Genomic DNA, 17,978 nt, shown 5'->3' with positions numbered 1-17,978 from the left:
TTTTGATAAGCTAGGAGGATGTACCTGATTAACTCATATACGAGAAATGAAGCAATCAGAGGCCATCATCAAGATTATGTTGAATTATAGTATAAAACATGAAGCAAAGCCTGGATTAATGGAGAGCAACAATACAGGGGAACAATGAAATATAACCCTGATCTTATGGGTGCTTTTATCGATCAGTGCTAATAAAGTTTAGCTGTTCAACTCTTTCAACACAGGCCTTCAGGGTACTTAATCACCATTATTGAGTAGTCATTGTTAAATAAATCATCCACTATCACCCTTGTACACTACTCCTCCTTGCCTTTTATTTCTCTGTGACTGCTTCATCTGTGATTCTTCAATCATAAGAAAGTTTGTTTTTTCCTTTCTTTCCCTTCTACACTACCTTTCAAAGGAATTAAGGGAAGTTTTTATAGACTTTTGCTGCTTTTCTCTTGTGTGTATTCTTACAGTCTTCACTTTCTTTCTCCCCTCCCCCTCCCATCCTTGTGTTATCACAGCCCTTACCTTGACTGCTTGTTGTTCAGACACACCCGGCCACTCTGTGTCAACCAATCAGTGAGACACACCAAGGAGGTACACTTCCTGTGTTTCGTGAGAGAAGAATGGGGCAAAAGAAAGGACAAATTTCTCTCCTTGTTTTTTTTTTTCAGAGTGGGTCCACAGGGCAGTCACGTGAGCAAAGTAGGGGACAGAAGTAGTGGACACATGCGTAAGAGTTTGCTTTTAATGGATCTCCTGGTTCAGCACCAGTGATTGCGAGAACAAGACTGAGAGAAAGAGGAGGGGAAAGATAAGTGTCAATCTGTTGAGACTTGTTTGGGAATTTGAGGAAGGAGGGGAGGTTGGGAAAGTCAGAAGGAGGCAGCAAGAGGAAAAAGTAGGGAGGTTTTGTGCGTAAACATGAGCTTTTTCACAACAGTTGAAGAACCGAAGGGAAAAAGGTAGTTAAAATTTATTTGGCCAAAAATTTGGTGTGTCATGCGGACAATGTTCACACAAGGAATGAATTTCTCAGCATTGTGCAATCCCATGTCTCTGAGCTGAACTGGAGCAGGGGGGGACGGACCAAATCTCCCTGGGATACAACTTCAGGTGAGTTTCCTTATTATTTTCTGTATGTGTGTAAGTCGTATCTATTTTGAACACAGATCGGGCTTTTCTATAGTTTACATGTTACATACCTTGCCCATGTGTCACAGGCCTCTGCTTTCTAAAAGACCTCTCTTGGTATGCTGCAGTTTGCAGGTCTGTGCTGCATTCTTAGACATGCAGGAGGGTGTAACCTTTTCTCTGCCCTGTAGCTTTCTTTTTAACTGTAAAAGGCACTGTCACACAGATTTTAGCAGTAAAACTGCAGCAAAATGAAGGTTAAAATATAGACTGACTACATTGCTGGATTGTTGTTGGTTTTAGGGGTGAAGGTAAAATCAGCTTAATATAGATGGAAATTCAACATATTTTTGTATGTTTATACATTTTACTGCATTTAATATGACATGCAAGAAAGGTATTTATGCCTGACAATGACTTGAGTGTGCTGACAAGTGTTATTTTCTTCTAGGTTCTTCAGATAATGGTACGATGGGAACCAAAAGACCCAACTCTGCCCCCTTTGATTCTACACCTAACCTAAGTCCAGCTGACTATAAGCTTCAGTCAGGTGGAAAAATCTCCCCAGATCCCTATCCCAGGACAAAAATGACTGGCTCGACAGAGCGGGAAAGAGACACCAAACAAGAGGAAAACTGGAGGAGAGAGACCGAAAGTGAGAAAATGAGAGACAAAGCAAGATATAGAGAAATGGACACTGTGGGGGGTTACTGTGAAAAAGACAGAGCTCTTGCTCCTCAGTTCAGAGAGGGAGAAAGAGAAAGGAGGGAGAGACGAAGGATGCAAGAAGATGACAGAGGTAAAAATGTGAGAATGCTGTCCAACGTGGAGAGAGGGGCTGAGCGAGAAGTAAAGACAGGGAGGATTAAAGGTGAAACATTTCCGAGAATGGGAAAAGACGGCACAATGGCTAACAGGAGAACGAAGGATGAAGAAAAGGGGGAAAAGAGGCAAAGAGATCAGCCACAAAGAGAAGAGACTTATCAGTGGGAAAGAGAAAGACAGCACAGGGATAGACAAAGGGATGAGACCCTTATCAAGGGAGGAAGGAAGGAAGAGGAAAAAAACTTTGGAGGAAGATATGTAGAAGATGGGCGATCACGGCAAAGGGAAAGACATAATGCCCCTGGTTCTGAGTTTCAAGACAGGACAAGAGAAGCTGTTAATTTGCGGGACACAAGAGAAAGAGATGTAGCCAGAAAAAGAGAAAAGCCAAGACCTGACATGGACGAAAGGGAAGCCAGAATGTATTCCCCGTACAGAAGAACAGATGGAGAGATCTACACTGATATGAAGGTAAGGGAAAATAGACGAGAGAGGAGGGACGCCAGGAGTGAAGGAGACATTGATGAGAGAGAAGTGATGAGAGAAAGAGAGAGGGAGGAGACGGTATATCAACACAGCAGAAGTGAGGGGGACAACTGGAGTGCAACAGACAGAGAGAAGAATCGAGACAGGCTATATTACAGAGAGAGGGAAAGAGAAGTGGATAGACCCCGGAGGCGGGAAGCAGAGAGAGAGAGAGAGATGTATAAAGTTGACAGGAGAACAGCAAGACAAGCGGATAGACAGGGGGAAAGATGGAGAGAAAGGGATGATAAGAGAGACGATGATAGATACAGAGAGGAGAGAAGAAACAGGGAAAGAAAAGAGAGGCGGGATGATGCAGTAGACAGAAGCAGTAGATCCCCAACTAATTCCGTTCCTAGGATCCCTGCACAAGTTCAAAGCAGCAAAGAGAGGAGCAGAGATGTGAACAGTGAAACTAGATATAGAAGAGACGGGGACCGCTATGAAGAGAGGGACACCAGGAGAGAGAGGGCTGGTGAAAATGAAAGAGGAAAAGAAAGGTGGAGGGATCCAGAGAGAACTGCTGAGAGAAGACAAAAGCAGCTAATAAGAAGTGAGAGAGTAGAGAGCGATAGAGCAGAAATGACAAGCCATATGCCAGAGCAGAGAAGGATGTGGTTAGAACCACAGAAGGGCAAGAATAGTAAAGACGAATTTGTACACAGAGAAAGACATACAGGGAAGAAAGAATGGAGGAGTGAAGAAGAGAGTAGCATGGAATCTCAGGGTGAATGGGCGAGAGAGGTCCGGAGAGTAAAAGATGAACCAGATGAAAGGTACTTGAACCCTGGGAACTACAAAGACAGGTTTGAAGGAAGGGATGAGCACAGGGAAGATGCAGAGGGAGTAAGCGTAGATGGAGATGAGGAGAGTGACGTCTGGAGAGAGTCGGACAAGGAGGGTAAGGAACGTTGGCCTGAAAGGGATGTTGCGGTAGAGGGAAGGCAGCACAGGGATACGGAGGGAGAGAACGTGACAAATAACACTGAAGAAACTGTCAGAGAGGAAGAGGGTGGGGGCCATTACTGGGCATGTTCTGACAGTGAAGGAGGAAGTGAAGCCGGGAAGCAAGACAGAGACAGAATTTTTTCCGGAGAGGACGGTTTTGTGACGGTGTCCAGTGGAGAAGATGACAGGGGTGATGAAGAGGAATTTAAGGACTGCAGGGAAACCTGGGAAGTTGGAGATACATCTGAGGACCCCGCACCTGTTGGGTTCAAGGGATCTGTAGGAGATGAGGAGGGGGAAAAAGAAAGGACAATTGAGAAAGAGGAACAATCTGATGAAGAGGAAAAAGGAGGAGAAAAGAAGTCAAAGTACGTCTTCTGTGTGATTGGGCAAACTCTTTCCCGATCAAAAGGCAGTGACATGTTACTGTCACAAGATGATCAGAAGGGAGGAGCAGAAACAAGTAACTCAAATTTAGAAACTCACTACAACCATAGTGATGATGACACGCACAGATCTCAGGAAGACGTGCATGTGACATCGGACAAAAATGATCACCAGCCAGCTATCGACAACAAGAACACCGAAAGTGATGCACCACAAGAGGACCGGCTCACCTTAGGAGAAACTGATGACGGGGATTTCCGATACGGATCATCTTCAGAGCTTCAACATCCAGAACCTGCAGAGCGAATTAGGACGAAAGTGGAGCCTTCGCACACAGAAATGGGAGCAATGAAAAGAGACTCGCAGACCGAGAGACTCCTCAAAGAATGGAGAGAAACAATTCAAGGAGTAGCTGGATGCGAAAGGGGACCAAATTGTCCTGTTCCAGTCAGTCCTTCTGATGGTGTTTGTTCTCAGGACAATTTAGAGCAAATCGAATCTTTACTGGATCACATAAATACTACAGCAATGAGTCCAGAGGAGGTGGAGGCCATTAAGGTCAGAATGAACGAGGCATGGAGCACGTCTGAGGTGCCCAAGCGGCACTCCCAAGCCCCTCACCTTAAATGGGCTAAAAGTGTGCTGCGTGAGATCCTGGGACACTCGGACGAACAGACAGCAGATGAACCAACTACAGAGGCGCACGAAGATCAAGGGGTCAACAAGTCCGAGAGCCGCAAGCAACAAGAGGAGGCTGATCACGAGACTGCAGATTTGCCTGTGTTCACATTCACAAAATACAAGCAGCATTCAGAGCCAGACATGGAGGACGAATGCCTGTTGGAGGAATTTAGAGGTATGAGGCAAAACCAAGCTGACATGCATACTGACCAGGTCACAACTATGCATGTTGTAACACCAACATACACTCATGCTGACACACTGATAAACTCGGGAGAGAAGGGGGATCACGTAGTGGAGCCAACGACTGAGCCTTCTGATCAAGCTCAGCTAGAAAAGACAGATATGGTTAGTTTAACAGAAACACAAAGAGAATTAAGCAGAGAGAAAGAAGTGGAAATGTTTTCAAGTGTCACTAAGACACTTTACAAACCTAGAAGCTGCCCCATTCTTAGCTATGACCGCGAGTCTGACCTCATTCCGTCTAGGGAGGTTAAGAGCCAGGAAGGGGACGACGAAATGGGTCAAAGTGAAGAAGAGATGCAGGGAGAGGAGCCTGAAGAGGGGGCCGTGGGGGAGGGGGCACTGGTAGATGAAGTTGAGTTGGATGCCAGAGAAGGAGAGCAGGGAACTGACAGGAAAACGGTGACTTTGAAGAGTTCCATCAGTTTTCGAGATTTGGGTCCTAAAGCTCGCTTACGAAGAAGGGGAATCCGTAAAACAACTCAGAGAAGAAACGAAGAGCTTATAGAGGTGGAAGAAGAAGAAGAAGAAGAAGAAGGTGTTGGAAGAGACCGCAGAGCCAGAGTATTCTCTACAACAGGTAAAAGCAGAAGACCAGGCTTGGAAACACTGGACCTCTGCACAAACCAATCAACTTTTTTCAGATATCTGCACAATTGCTTCTCTTCTCTCCTTTTAACTTAATTAATTTAAGAGTAGAATCAGACTTACATAAGAAACATGCTTTTAGTGTAATCCATGATGAACACCAAATAACTTATTTGTTTCTACTTTGATCACACCACTGTCAAATCATGTTTTTAAATTAGAATCCCTTTGCCTTCTTTTCATATCTGATGCTCTAACGCAGCCAAGAGTTATTTTACATTATCACTGCACCAATCTGAACATGGTGCATCAACTCAAATGGAAATTGCGTCACAGTTTTGTGATGGCAGGTAGTGGGTGGAAATTAGCAGAGGTGTGGAAAGAAAGGGAAAACCAGTGTGAGTTAAAAGGCTGGGGCAGATCCTGTTTTGAGACATAACAAGAGGAGCACGAGTTTTGAAAGCATAATCTTTTTTATTTATTCATATTGTTTACTAATTTAACTAAGGAACTATTTAATTATTACTTTTTATATATTTATTATTTTTATTTATTCTTTATTATTATTATTATTATTATTATTATTGAAAAGGAAGATGCTGCTGTATAACGTTTCCACGGATGAATACTTTTTTTTCCCAGACGATGAGGAGGATCGAAGTAGAAGCTGGTCACATGCGGACCTAAGGTGAGTGAAACATCTTTAAAATCACATTTGAAATTAATTTGAATCCAGTATCTTGCAAATTTCTCAAGATTTATATCTTAAAGCTTATCTTAATGTATCTCTTGTGAGACAAATGTTTGTTTCAAAAGTTCTGCTTGAAATGAAAACAATTCATAACTGTTAGATTATTTTTAAAAAGTGTTCCTCACGTGTGTTTATCTTTTCTCGTGACTGCAGGAATGTTATGGACACAATTATGAGGCGGAAAAGGAATTCAAAAATTTTTAGTGAGTACAGTTGTCCACTCTCTCTTTCCCCCTTTTGTTTTTGTTTTTTGTATTTTCTTCTTAAATATTAAAAGTATTATTTTATAAATATTTTGTACAAGCTTAGCAAAGCTAATCAACTTTTCTCTGGTTTTTTTCTTTTTCAATACGTGTTGTTGCACATAAAACATTTTATAAGTTTTCTGCTGGTGACATTTTACGGAATAATGATCAGAAATGGCTTCGTGGGTGACGTATTTTCTGATCATATCAGTCTTGGCTGTAGACGGAAAGTATCATGACACACTTGAGCATTTCCCCTCAGTGTGTGATTCATTTCTGTGTAAATACCAGCTCAGCTACAGTTTATCAGGAACTCACTTCATGCCAGCTCAAAATTCAGTAGAATACACAAATGAATGTAAAACTGTTCTTCATGATTTACAACGCTATTGCGAGAAATGTGTTTGAACTGTGCGTCTGTGAGTCTGTGCAAGCCACAGACAGGTTTCTGCAAGCAGTCGCTTCTCTGAAACAGCTGCTGCTGTGACTTTGCATTCTGGCATGTATGTGTGAAAAGAATGTTTAAATGCAAACAACTCCCGGTAGCTAACACTCTTCTCCATCTTATTTCCTTTGCTTCCTGTTTACCCCCTCTTCCCTTCTGCTTCCCTTTTTGTTTTTCTCCCCTCTTTTCCTTCCCCAGATGCTGCACAGCTCTACCAGCAGTACAGTGAGGCGGCACAGAACTCTGAAATCCTGCGTCAATCTCGCTCCGATGTACTCTCGGTCTGTGGTGAGAGCATCCCATCTCCCATCCCCTCTCCCACTCCCTCGCCTCCTCCAGCCCGCAGACCTCTTCCTCCCTTGCCTCCGGTCCCGCACCCTCACTCCTTGTCAAAATCAGACTCCATTACTAGTGCCAAAAGCTTGTGTCTGCCAGAGCCCCCCCGGAATGAAGGCAGACCCTCATCACCACGTCTGTCCATATCACTCACAAATTCATCCACGCTGTGGCGAGACCTGCCTGGTGTCAGGAACAGCACGGAGCTGCAGGAGCTCACAGAGGACCAGAGGCGTCTACAGGAGGTAGCTGTCTTGCTGCACATATGAATGCATGGTTATGGTTACCATTTCATATTAGGCTGAACTATCTGACAACAATCTTGGATTTTCACATGTTTGTAAAGCATCCTGGACAACATCCAAACCTCAGTGAAATATTCCTTAATATACATAAATGATTATTATCTCTGTTTTACCTTCTCTTCCTGAAGTGTGAAGGAGAAGGAATTAGATCTTGATTTGGTTTTCATTCTTAAGAATCAGTGTGAAGATCTGCACTTAATATATCTCTGGAAGATTACTGGAAAAAACATTCCTGCTTCACAGAAGTTCAGGAGAATCCTAAGGGCAACAACATTCATGTTTGTTATGATTCCCGTACCGCAGTCAGGTTTATTCTTGATCGCTCTGAAATGCATTCATGCACTTTCAGAAATTACAGTTTTAGTGACTCACCTCCCTTTACTTGTTTTTCCCCTAAAAAGTGACCATACTATTGTGAACTTCAGTTCCCATAAACCGTTTATTTCTTGTTATTCTGTTTGACTGTGATTGATGGGAAATGGCATAACTTGAATGATTCAACTTTTCACAGTTATTGCCTCACACGTGAAACAACTAAATTCATGTTAAACATTCTGACTTGCCACATTGCAGTAAAACCCTCCTACTTATGTGTTTTAAACATTTTATTTCAGCCAAAGGATTTAATACTCTTATCATGTTGTTGTTCTTTTGTTGTAAACTTTTAAGGAAATGTAAGTTAGAGCGGGAGCATGATTTGTGAGATCATGTCCCTTGGAAATTTCAAACTGTCAGACATTAGCTTGTTAGATGTAATTTTACTGCTTTTTACTTGCTCATGATCTTTTTTTTTCCTTCTCCTTTTTTGTAACTCTTAAGGTGAGATTTGAAGTCGTCACCTCAGAGGCCTCGTACTGCCGGAGTTTGGATATTGTTGTTGAATACTTTGTCAAGTCCCAACAGCTGAAGCCACTGTTGACCTCTCAGGATAGGAACTGGCTGTTCTCCCGCTTGGCTGACGTCCGTGCCATCAGCCACAGGTCTGAAACATATGATACGTGTTTATTCATGACTAATTCTACATATAGCGGCAGTTATCCATTAACAGGAAACACTGATCAAGTGCTTGTGAAACCCGTTTGTGCTCTATTGGTGAAATATCTGTGGGACTGAGCAGTAGGGAAAAAAACTGTCCTGTGTGATTTTGCTTTCAGTTTTTTATCCAAGCTGGAGGAGCGTGTAGAGTCAGATGTCATGCAGTTTACGGTGTGTGACATCATCGCTCGACAATGCCAGCGCTTCAAAATGGTCTATGTACCCTACCTCACCAATCAGTCCTATCAGGACGCCACCTACCAGAGACTCATGTGAGTAATTAAGTGACTCCCTGTTGGAAGAACTTGTTTATTGATAGTAGATCTCGTAAGAGTTCCAGAAAAGGTGAAAGATGCATTTAAAAGTACTTTTTAAGGTACATTTTAAAAGATGGAATCCCCTGTTATTTCAGGAATGTGAATCCAAGGTTCAAGCAGATTGTGGAGAAGTTAGAGAGAAGTCCTGTCTGTCAGAGACTTCCTCTCCGTTCTTTCCTCGTGCTTCCCTTCCAAAGGATCACAAGGATAAAGCTGCTGGTCCAAGTATGTATGAAATCTCTTTGAAACAAAAAAGTGATGTTTACAAGATTGTGTCACTGATCCTTAACTGGTTCACACACTCTGTGTATCCAGAATATTGTGAAGAAAACCACCCCTAGTACTGCGGAGGGAACACAGGCCGTCAAAGCTTTAAGACTTCTGGAGAAGGTAGAGTAACCGCTTATGTCCACTGCATATAAAGATGGGATAGCTACAATGAATTGTTCTGAAAAATGTTATTTATCTTTGGTTATTTCTTCTCCAGCTGATTCAAGAGAGCAATGAGAGCATATCTCAGATGCAAAGCATAGAGTCCCTGGTCTCCCTCAGCGCCAAAGTGGACTATGATTGCAAGGTGAGTTTCAAAGAAAAAATAATTGTTCCAGGCAAACTGTAAGTAGACGTGAAGGAATCAATTTATTATTAATAATTTAACCATTTTATTCGTAGATTTTCTGTTATTTTGTTTAGTTGTCTGTGTCCCATCATTTATTTTTTCGTGAAGTTGAAGACTGTCCTTTCCCCTGGCAAAAATTAAACATTGAATAAAGTCTATATTATTGTAATATAGTTTCAAGGGAGAATACCATGCCAACTTTATCATGATTTGTTTTTTTCTGGATATTTTTCTGTTTCAGACACTTCCTCTGATCAGTCAGTCTCGGAGGTTGGTGCGTGAAGGTCCCGTCACTGAACTCATGGATTTCTCACTAAAGGAAAACGAGAGAAATGTTTATTTGCATCTCTTCAATGACTACTTGCTACTGTCGCTACAAAAAGAGTAAGTTAACAACCATGTCATCATGGGATATCATTGTAACACATCACCAGCTAACTGACATCTCTCATAACTGCTGCATCTTGTTTCCTTCATATCTGCGGGCTCATCACAGTCATTTGTGCTTTTTGCTGCTTGCTATTTCCAGAGGGGGGCGGTTTACGGTGATCGACCACTGTCCTGTATCAGAAATGCGTGTCGAGAATTGCCGTGTCAAACTCCACTCCCTACAAAAGAACCTGATCCGGTTGCACATGTCGAACAAAGCCCTGCTGCTGAGGACTGACACACAGTAAGGAACAGAGCTGCTAGAACTATACCTGTGTTGGCTGTGACGTCATATAAGGTGCAATAGATACATCATTGTTTTGTCTGTTCTCATCAGGAGTGATAAGCTTCGTTGGATATCAGCCCTCTCCAGGCCCCATCCTGAAATCGATTTTTCTGCTGCACAAGGTAAGGATTTTTTTTTTCTTCCTGGTTCAAATGTTGCAACATGTTTTTTTGTGGTTATTGGTCATGGATTGGGAAATAATCATCTTGGGATAAAGTAGCTCAAAACTGTTAAACAGACAGATACGTGTTCAGACACTGGTTTTCAAGATTCCTCAACATTATTATATATTGATAATTATTATATTATCACGTCAATTACATATTTCGCAAAAGAGGAACACTGTATTATCAAACTTCTGACAATATGCGTGCACTGCCCTTATTTCTACATAAAAAAGCACTTTGATCTTTCAGAGTGTTTGGTCTGTATCGCTTGTCCCCAGCCTTGCTCTCACTGCAGGGAGGGCGTAAGTAGGAAGAGATATTCAAGTATTCGATATAATGTAATCGTTACAGAAACTGTTTCACTTTTGTTTTATTTCAGGTCATTACTATGGCATTCAGTCATGCTGGATTATATGCATGCAACACATATTTTCTTTGCATGAAAAAAACTATTTTAGCTCACCAATAATCTGTTATTGAATCTGTGGCTTTGATTTAGTGGGCCAGACTTGATAACCCTATAACTATTTGGGTAAGGAGAGTGTGCAACACCTGTAGCATCTTCATGTGAGGTGAGACTTAATGAGATAACAGGCAGAGCAGAAAACTCATCCAAATTCCCACTAACATGATAAAATAACTCTTTTTACTTGCTGCCTCCACAGTAAAGAGAATGGCATTCAGTGTCATCATGGAATAACTTGTGTTAGGTTTTCATCACAATGTATTCTTTCGTCAGGGCCCTTAGCCACTGAAAACCTTGTAGTTGCATTTATACCTGTGTTTGCATAGATGTTTCATTCTGTGGTGTCCAATAGTCACTCTGACAGATTTATAAATTAAGTTACCATCATGCAACACTAGTTTGCCGTTGAAAGTGCAAAGTAATTACAATCAAATCAAGTCTAAAAGCAAAATGTATTATTTTCTGTTGAGTAAGCACTTGTTATTTAATGTTGAAGGTTGTTTTTTTTTCATTGTGCATAAGTGCATTCAGTAGTTCTGATTAGACTGCGTTAAAAAAGGATATGAATTGCATGGTATCACATTTGTATTAATATGCAGAAAAAACATACTGAAGGCATAAGAAGTATTTTATAGAGACAACCATATGCTATTAAGTCCTGTTTATGAAGAGAAAATGTCCAAACACGCAGCATTAAGCAAAATCCATGTAAAGATGGTCTTTGTTTCATTCTGTGAAACTTTATAAAGTTTTTTTTTAATGGTTACTCTCTTTCTGTATGCATTTTAAATTTAGTTTTGTATTTTCTGTCCAGATTTTGCACAGATGCAGTGTATCCGGGCCTATGTTGCTCAGCAACCAGATGAGCTGTCCTTGGAGAAAGCTGATATTATTCTTGTGCACCAGGAAAGCAGCGACCGTAAGATAATTTTACAACATTTTCCATTGTTCCTTTTTTAGAAAATTTTCATTTATGCAATGTTTTACTGTAAAACTACACAGTTGCATTGATCTCTATTATGTTGGATTCTCTCATTTTCCCAGTTTGGGTAGAGGGGACCAGACTGTCTGACCGACACTATGGATGGGTGCCCAAGTCCCATTTAGAGACCATAAACAGCTCCAGAGTCAGACAACGCAACCTGTCAGATGCCCTCAAACTGACAACAGCCACAGCTACTGTTTGAGCAGGAATGGAACAAAACAGAGGGATGTTCTGAATACAGCACAAAAAAGATTATCAGATGCATGCATTTAATTGCTGGAAACAATGGATTATCAGTGACATTTCTGTGAAAGAAAAAAACTGCAAGAATGCATCTCAGTGAGTCTTGTTAGTTTCACTCTGTGGAATAATATGTTTTTGCAGACCAATGCATGGATAGTTGAAACCAGCGAGAGCAATAAAGAACATTGTTATGACTGTTATTGATTAAAAAGACTGTTGTACTAAAGTGCATCAATGGAATGTTTAAGCAAAAGAAAAAAAAAATACTTACATGAACTTGTATTTCCCAAAGAAATGTTATTTTTGGAAAATGATTTTTTGTTTATAATGACCTCTTAAAGGATGTGTGTATAATGCAAGTGTTTCTTTCCACATATGGGTCTCTTTATGCATAAGAGTAGCCTTTAAGACAATTAAAGGATGTACAGAGCGTTCTTAATACAATAAATACATTTCAATGAAATTAGATTAAAGAAATAAAATACATTTGATCATATGATATGCATTGACTTTCCTATGTGCCAACATACTTAGTCAGTTAATCCGTTTTTTTGTTCTGGATATGTAACCATGCCAGTCACAATCGAGATTTTGTAGGAGTTTCAGGACATTTCTGGTACGTGTGTGCTGGAGCTGTTTACAGAACAATATGAACAGTTCAGGAAAAAGGAGAGGCCTGCCACGGCACGTAGCCTGGCCGAGGCGTCGCCGTGGGCTTGTAGTCGGGGCGGAGTCCGCTGACTACCATCCGCCTCCAGTTTAAACCCGAATTATATGCTGCGTTCCATTTACCTCGGAAGTCGGAACTGGGAATTACGTCATAGCCGAGTTATCAGCGTTCCAGTTACAAAGTAGGAAAACAAGATTGTAATTTGCATATACCACATGAAAAATGTATATTACAGTATAGCAGCATATATATGCCGAACAATACTTGTATACGACTGATTTAGTGTGACCAAAACTAGAATGAAGTGCTACGAATTTTTACAGAGCTCTCTTCTACTGTTTACAACCGGGGCAGCCATCTTGGAATGTGAACTCGGGGGTGGTGAAGACCCTCCCACTTTCCCAGTGGGAAATCCCACTTCGAGGGGCGTTCCAGTTGAAAATTCCGACTGGGAACTGGGAAATCCCCACTTCCGAGGACAAATGGAACGCGGCAATAGGCTTCCACATCTGTTGTTCAGACAGCAAAAGTCATCCAATGAACGGGTCGAGCCGTGCCCTTTCTCGTTTTCTATTGGACAGATTCTACTGTCAATCTCCGAGCTCATCTGTGATTGGCTGATCTGGGCCAGGTGGGCGTGGTCCGGTTTGTTGTTTTCGTTCAGTGCAGAAGAGCAGTCGACATCTTTGAGAGCGAGCGTATTCCTTTATGTTATGATTGTTTTCTTGATTTGAAAAATAAGTAATCCCCCGATTAATAAATATCGAAACGTACGAGACAACTGGAGGTTATCCGGATTCAACTTGTTTTGCGTAAACCGCGTTTTGGTCTTTTTTAAAGGTATGTGAGCAGTATTTAGCTGCAGTTATAGCCTTACCGATGCTCGCTGGCGTCCGATTTCAACTACTGAAATAGATAAAATACGATTATCTTTTTTAGCTGCAGCAAACAAGGCATTTTTATTAAAATTAACGATTCACATATATAATTAGCCTGTTGTCGTTGGTTTTATTAGGACAACGAGTTATCCGATGTGGGCGTTGTAAAGAGTGACGTGGCGTTGATGATGAACTGTGTGAACCAAAAACAAGCCTTTTCTTCAGCACAATAGTTTTATTTCCTCTTACTGACAAAATCCTAGGATTTGTGAGTATTTCTGCGAACTCCACCCACAGCAGCTCGTAGGAAACTGTTTTTTACGACGGAGTATTAGGGCCAAACTAAGACAAAAAAAAAAAAAAAAATAGGAAATAACGAGAATAAAGTCATAATGTTGCGAGAATAAAGTCGTAATAGAATAAAGTCGTAATATTACGAGGATAAAGTCGTAACATTACGAGAATAAAGTCGTAATTTATGAGAATAAAGTCGTAATATTACGAGAATAAACTCGTAACATTACGAGAATAAAGCAATATGAGAATAAAGTCATCATATTATGAGAATAAAGTCGTAATATTACGAGAATAAAGTCGTCATATTATGAGAATAAAGTTGTAATATTACGAGAATAAAGTCGTAATATTATGAGAATAAAGTCGTAATATTATGAGAATAAAGTCGTAATATTACAAGAATAAAATGTTAATTTATGAGAACTCTAACAGGAAGAGTGTGTTAAAATGTTGAAATTGAGCATCTTGTGAAGTTATATTTATATATTTATAATATATTTAATATTACGATTTTATTCTCGTAATATTACAACTTTATTCTCATATTATTATGACTTTATTTTCGTAATTTCCTTCTCTTTTTTTTCTTAGTTTGGCCCTAATACTCCGTCGTAGTTTTTGGAGATTGCTGGTGTGAAAAAATTGGGATAGGCGTCTTCATTTTATGGCCTTGGAATATATTCTAATGATAACATTATTTATTAACAGAATATTTAATAAATTCACCAGAGCCATTCTTTGTTAGAATAAACATATTTGAGTATTTTATATTTTGCTAACGGCAAGTCTCTTGATTACCATCATGTTGACATGACATTAATTTCTACTTCCTTTTTATGGGTTAAAAATAAGATATGAGACCATTTCACGTGGTCTGCTTTGGTAATGTTTGTTCGTTTAATGAATACATAAACGAACAAACAAAAAAACTAAATACATATAAATAAATATAAAGTAATATCCTATAGTCAAAGTAAATGTATTCAGATTCAGATTCAGATTCAGAAAACTTTATTCATCCCCGAGGGGCAATTGCAGGACAACTGAGCAGCAAGACGTTGAAAATCTCAAATAGAACAAGAATAAAATAGAATAAAAATGAACAGGGCATGTCTCCTTATGTACAAAAAAAATATATAAATATGCAAATGTCAGAAAAAATATACAAAATGTACATGTATATACTGTCTATATTACATGTATATACTGTCTATATTTTGTAATTATATATATTTTTTACTTTTTACTTTTTTACCCCCTTCCCTGCATGTGTGTGTTAAGTGTACTGCTGCTAACAAGTGAGTTTCCCCATTGAGGGAGAAATAAAGGATTATCTTATCTTATCTATCGCTCTTAAAAAATATTGTCATCCGTGACAAGTCATGTCAACTGATTCTAGTTGAAATGAGGTCACATGAATACTAAGAAATGACCCCGTCTAAATTCTCAATCAATCATAAAGCAACAATAGTCAAAAATATAGGCATTTTACTGCATTAGTGTACATACATTGAGTTATGTTATTGAGTTAAGCAATCCTCTTATTCATTAGTAACTGACTGTTCACCCTGAATATATCACCTGGTTATTGATATCAACAATCCAAAATGTTTGAAATGTATGACTGTGGATTATACACACAGGATGATATAATTTCATTCATAACACCTTATTCTGCTAAACACTGGATTAGAAGATTGTTACACATCGTCTCACAATGACTTCAGTACCCCTGTCAGTCCCCCGTGTTTATAGAAAGCACTCATTAGTGAAGTCAGACCAGGCTCTGTCTCTTTTACAGTGCAGTAAATAAAGCCATTGTGAGAGATGTCATGTCTTCTTGTGTTGTTTTCAGATGGGCAGTCAGTACCAGCGCTCAGTACCACTAGAGGTGAGGAGGGCAGAGGGAGAGAGAGTCCGGGCCAAGCATCCTGACAAGATACCGGTCAGTATGACAACGGGTTATTTGTTGTTGATGCTGCCTTATTTACAGTTAAATATGAAGTTTGGTTTACACAAAATCAATGGTTGAGTGATAAATTGAACTGAGACAATTAATTGATAGTTATGCTCATTTATGTCATTATTTAAAAACAGCTTTTCAAAGAACATTTAATCTAGAACCCCTTAAACCTATTTTAATTATTTATTAGTGGTGTTGCTTAGATTTTGTTGTATAAACAAATGTGCTTCGTCATGGTTTATGCTCAACATTTCATTCCAGATCATTGTGGAGAGGGGCCCAAGGTCACGAGCCCCTGAACTGGACAAGAAGAAATATCTAGTGCCGTCAGATTTAACAGGTGAGATTCACAAAAACTTGAAGAGCAAATTAATGACCATACATATTTTTTGTGCCTGTAGTGGCCATTTTTTTGTTTTTTTTTAAGAGGCTAGACAGGAAACAGGTGGAGACTAGCGACATGCCGGATTTAAACCTGCGCTGTCTGCACAAAGGTGATAGCCTCTGTATATGGTACGCCTGCTCAACCCACTGAGCTATCTGGGCCCCAGTTTTAACTTTTCTAAACTGCGATTTCTCTTAGCTGTCAATCAACATGCACAAAAAATTTTTTGGAAATATTTGTAAATATCTTGTAAATATTATCCGTTTATTTTGTGTTTACTACTTTTTTTTGTGTGTTTTGGCTGCTGCACGACTGAATTTCTCCTCTGGGAGATTAATAAAGTCTACTATTCTATTCTATTCTATTCTAAAAATACCAATGTACTTGTGCATATCTGTGTGAATATTTGGGAGTTTTTATTTATTGTTTTCCTTCCTCTTTCATGAAGCAAAACAACTCTTTGTGCCCCACCCTGAACATGTTGCTCTGTTTATCTTCTTCTGCTTTCAAGTGGGGCAATTATGCTTCCTGGTCCGTCAGCGTATGTCTTTGAGACCAGAGGAGGCGCTCTTCTTCTTCGTCAACAACTCCCTTCCCCCATCCAGCTTTCCTCTCTCTGCTGTATATGAGGTAACTGCTTCTATCCATACATCTGATAACATGCTCATCTTTCCTATGAAACAGTCACCACTAGCAGGAGAACTTATAGTCATCATTCATGTTGCATGCTTGCAACATAAATGTGAATTTTTTGGCGTAAACACAGATATTTCCCCTCCAGCACAACATACTTAAATATCTTCAGAGTTGCACTTTATAGCTAAGAGTTTTAGTTTAATTGTTTTTATCATGCTTGGTTTCACTTTTATCACATTAATTAATAATGTAATGTTAAAGCCGACAGTAATAACAGTAAGAACAGTTTGGATGCATTTTTTAAAGTTTAACATGTGTTAAATTATTTTAAACATGAAATATTATTTTATATTATTATTTTTGAAGCAGTCATTTAATTAATTACTGACTATAATTGGATGCAAATATAAGCTCTGTTTCCTTTTTGGAGGAGTTTGGGGAATTGCTGTTATTTTTTTAAGTTTCATTTGAAATTAGACTTAATTTGCTGCTTTTTTGCTTTGCAGGAGCACCATGAAGAAGACTTATTCCTCTACATGACTTACAGCAATGAGAGCGTGTACGGTGCCTAAGACGACAAAAGACTGGAGAAAGACTTGGAGAGAGAACGAAAGGAGAGAAAGAAAGTCTGAAGAGTTAAGGTTGCTTGTAATGCTTTGCACCACTTCAATTCTTTTTTTGTTTTAACTAGTTTTGATAAGTAACTACAGTACTTGGTGGAAAAAAAAACTTTGTAGGCAGAAGGGGTTGCTGGGAGGGTTTTACCTTTTGACAGTATTCCAAGGGGAGCATGTTGTATTTTAGTACACTTTGGATTACCAACTTGGTTCATAAAAGGCTTAAAGCACGACTGCATTGAAAAAGGAAGGTGTTGAAATAATTTGAGAGAACTCTCATTATCTTTCTCAGTCATCTGTATTTAATGCAAATAGTATTGTTTTTGTTTTTGTAAATTATCATAAACCTTTTGTGAAAAATAAAGAATGCAAAAATTCAAAGTGTGTGTGTGTGTTTGCAGACCTAAGGTACTGGATACAAATAGGAAAAAAAAAACTTTTAATTTCAATCAAAAATTTAGATTTATGAGGTTTTTTAGGTTGTTTTTTTCTTCTTCTTTTTTACATATACATTTCCTCAGTGTTTTAAAAAACAAAAACAAAAAAAACTTCACCCAACACACATATTACTTTGATGGTAAATG

The 17,978-nt window shown here is 39.4% G+C and overlaps 2 protein-coding genes across 3 annotated transcripts; both read left to right on the top strand.

Annotated features, from left to right (window-relative positions):
• Positions 1-596: 596 nt before the first annotated feature.
• arhgef5 (Rho guanine nucleotide exchange factor (GEF) 5) lies at positions 597-12,411 on the top strand. 2 transcript variants are annotated; one of them, XM_061717052.1, is made up of 15 exons: positions 597-1,104; positions 1,574-5,311; positions 5,962-6,007; positions 6,224-6,273; positions 6,959-7,341; positions 8,221-8,381; positions 8,556-8,708; positions 8,849-8,978; positions 9,069-9,143; positions 9,241-9,330; positions 9,614-9,756; positions 9,902-10,045; positions 10,139-10,209; positions 11,535-11,639; positions 11,765-12,411. In XM_061717052.1, exons 2-15 carry the CDS (start codon positions 1,594-1,596, stop codon positions 11,905-11,907), a joined length of 5,412 nt encoding a protein of 1,803 aa, XP_061573036.1. In that variant the 5' UTR covers positions 597-1,104; positions 1,574-1,593; the 3' UTR covers positions 11,908-12,411. The 2 variants fall into 2 exon arrangements, with proteins under 2 accessions (XP_061573036.1, XP_061573037.1); XM_061717053.1 differs by having other exon boundaries at positions 599-1,104; positions 1,574-4,663.
• An 862-nt stretch (positions 12,412-13,273) lies between these two features.
• On the top strand, positions 13,274-17,775 carry zgc:92606 (uncharacterized protein LOC100000242 homolog). Its single transcript, XM_061717051.1, has 5 exons — positions 13,274-13,458; positions 15,649-15,738; positions 16,018-16,096; positions 16,653-16,771; positions 17,284-17,775. The coding sequence occupies exons 2-5, from the start codon at positions 15,649-15,651 to the stop codon at positions 17,347-17,349; spliced, it is 354 nt and encodes a 117-aa protein (XP_061573035.1). The 5' UTR covers positions 13,274-13,458; the 3' UTR covers positions 17,350-17,775.
• The last annotated feature ends 203 nt before the right edge of the window (positions 17,776-17,978 follow it).

The sequence above is a fragment of the Cololabis saira genome, chromosome 3 (genome assembly GCF_033807715.1).
Source record: "Cololabis saira isolate AMF1-May2022 chromosome 3, fColSai1.1, whole genome shotgun sequence".
Classification (NCBI taxonomy): domain Eukaryota; kingdom Metazoa; phylum Chordata; class Actinopteri; order Beloniformes; family Belonidae; genus Cololabis; species Cololabis saira.
Note: the sequence above shows the minus strand (reverse complement) of the source record. Positions and strands in the feature narration are given on the sequence as shown.

Bases quoted from the DNA above. Each gene is read 5' to 3' on its own strand.
- arhgef5 (XM_061717052.1), top strand. From the start codon at position 1,594: ATGGGAACCAAAAGACCCAACTCTGCCCCCTTTGATTCTACACCTAAC. The intron at 7,342-8,220 runs GTAGCTGTCTTG...GTAACTCTTAAG, and splicing joins ACCAGAGGCGTCTACAGGAG to GTGAGATTTGAAGTCGTCAC. The intron at 10,210-11,534 runs GTAAGGATTTTT...TTTTCTGTCCAG, and splicing joins CGATTTTTCTGCTGCACAAG to ATTTTGCACAGATGCAGTGT.
- zgc:92606 (XM_061717051.1), top strand. From the start codon at position 15,649: ATGGGCAGTCAGTACCAGCGCTCAGTACCACTAGAGGTGAGGAGGGCA. The intron at 16,097-16,652 runs GTGAGATTCACA...TCTGCTTTCAAG, and splicing joins AGTGCCGTCAGATTTAACAG to TGGGGCAATTATGCTTCCTG. The intron at 16,772-17,283 runs GTAACTGCTTCT...TTTGCTTTGCAG, and splicing joins CTCTCTCTGCTGTATATGAG to GAGCACCATGAAGAAGACTT.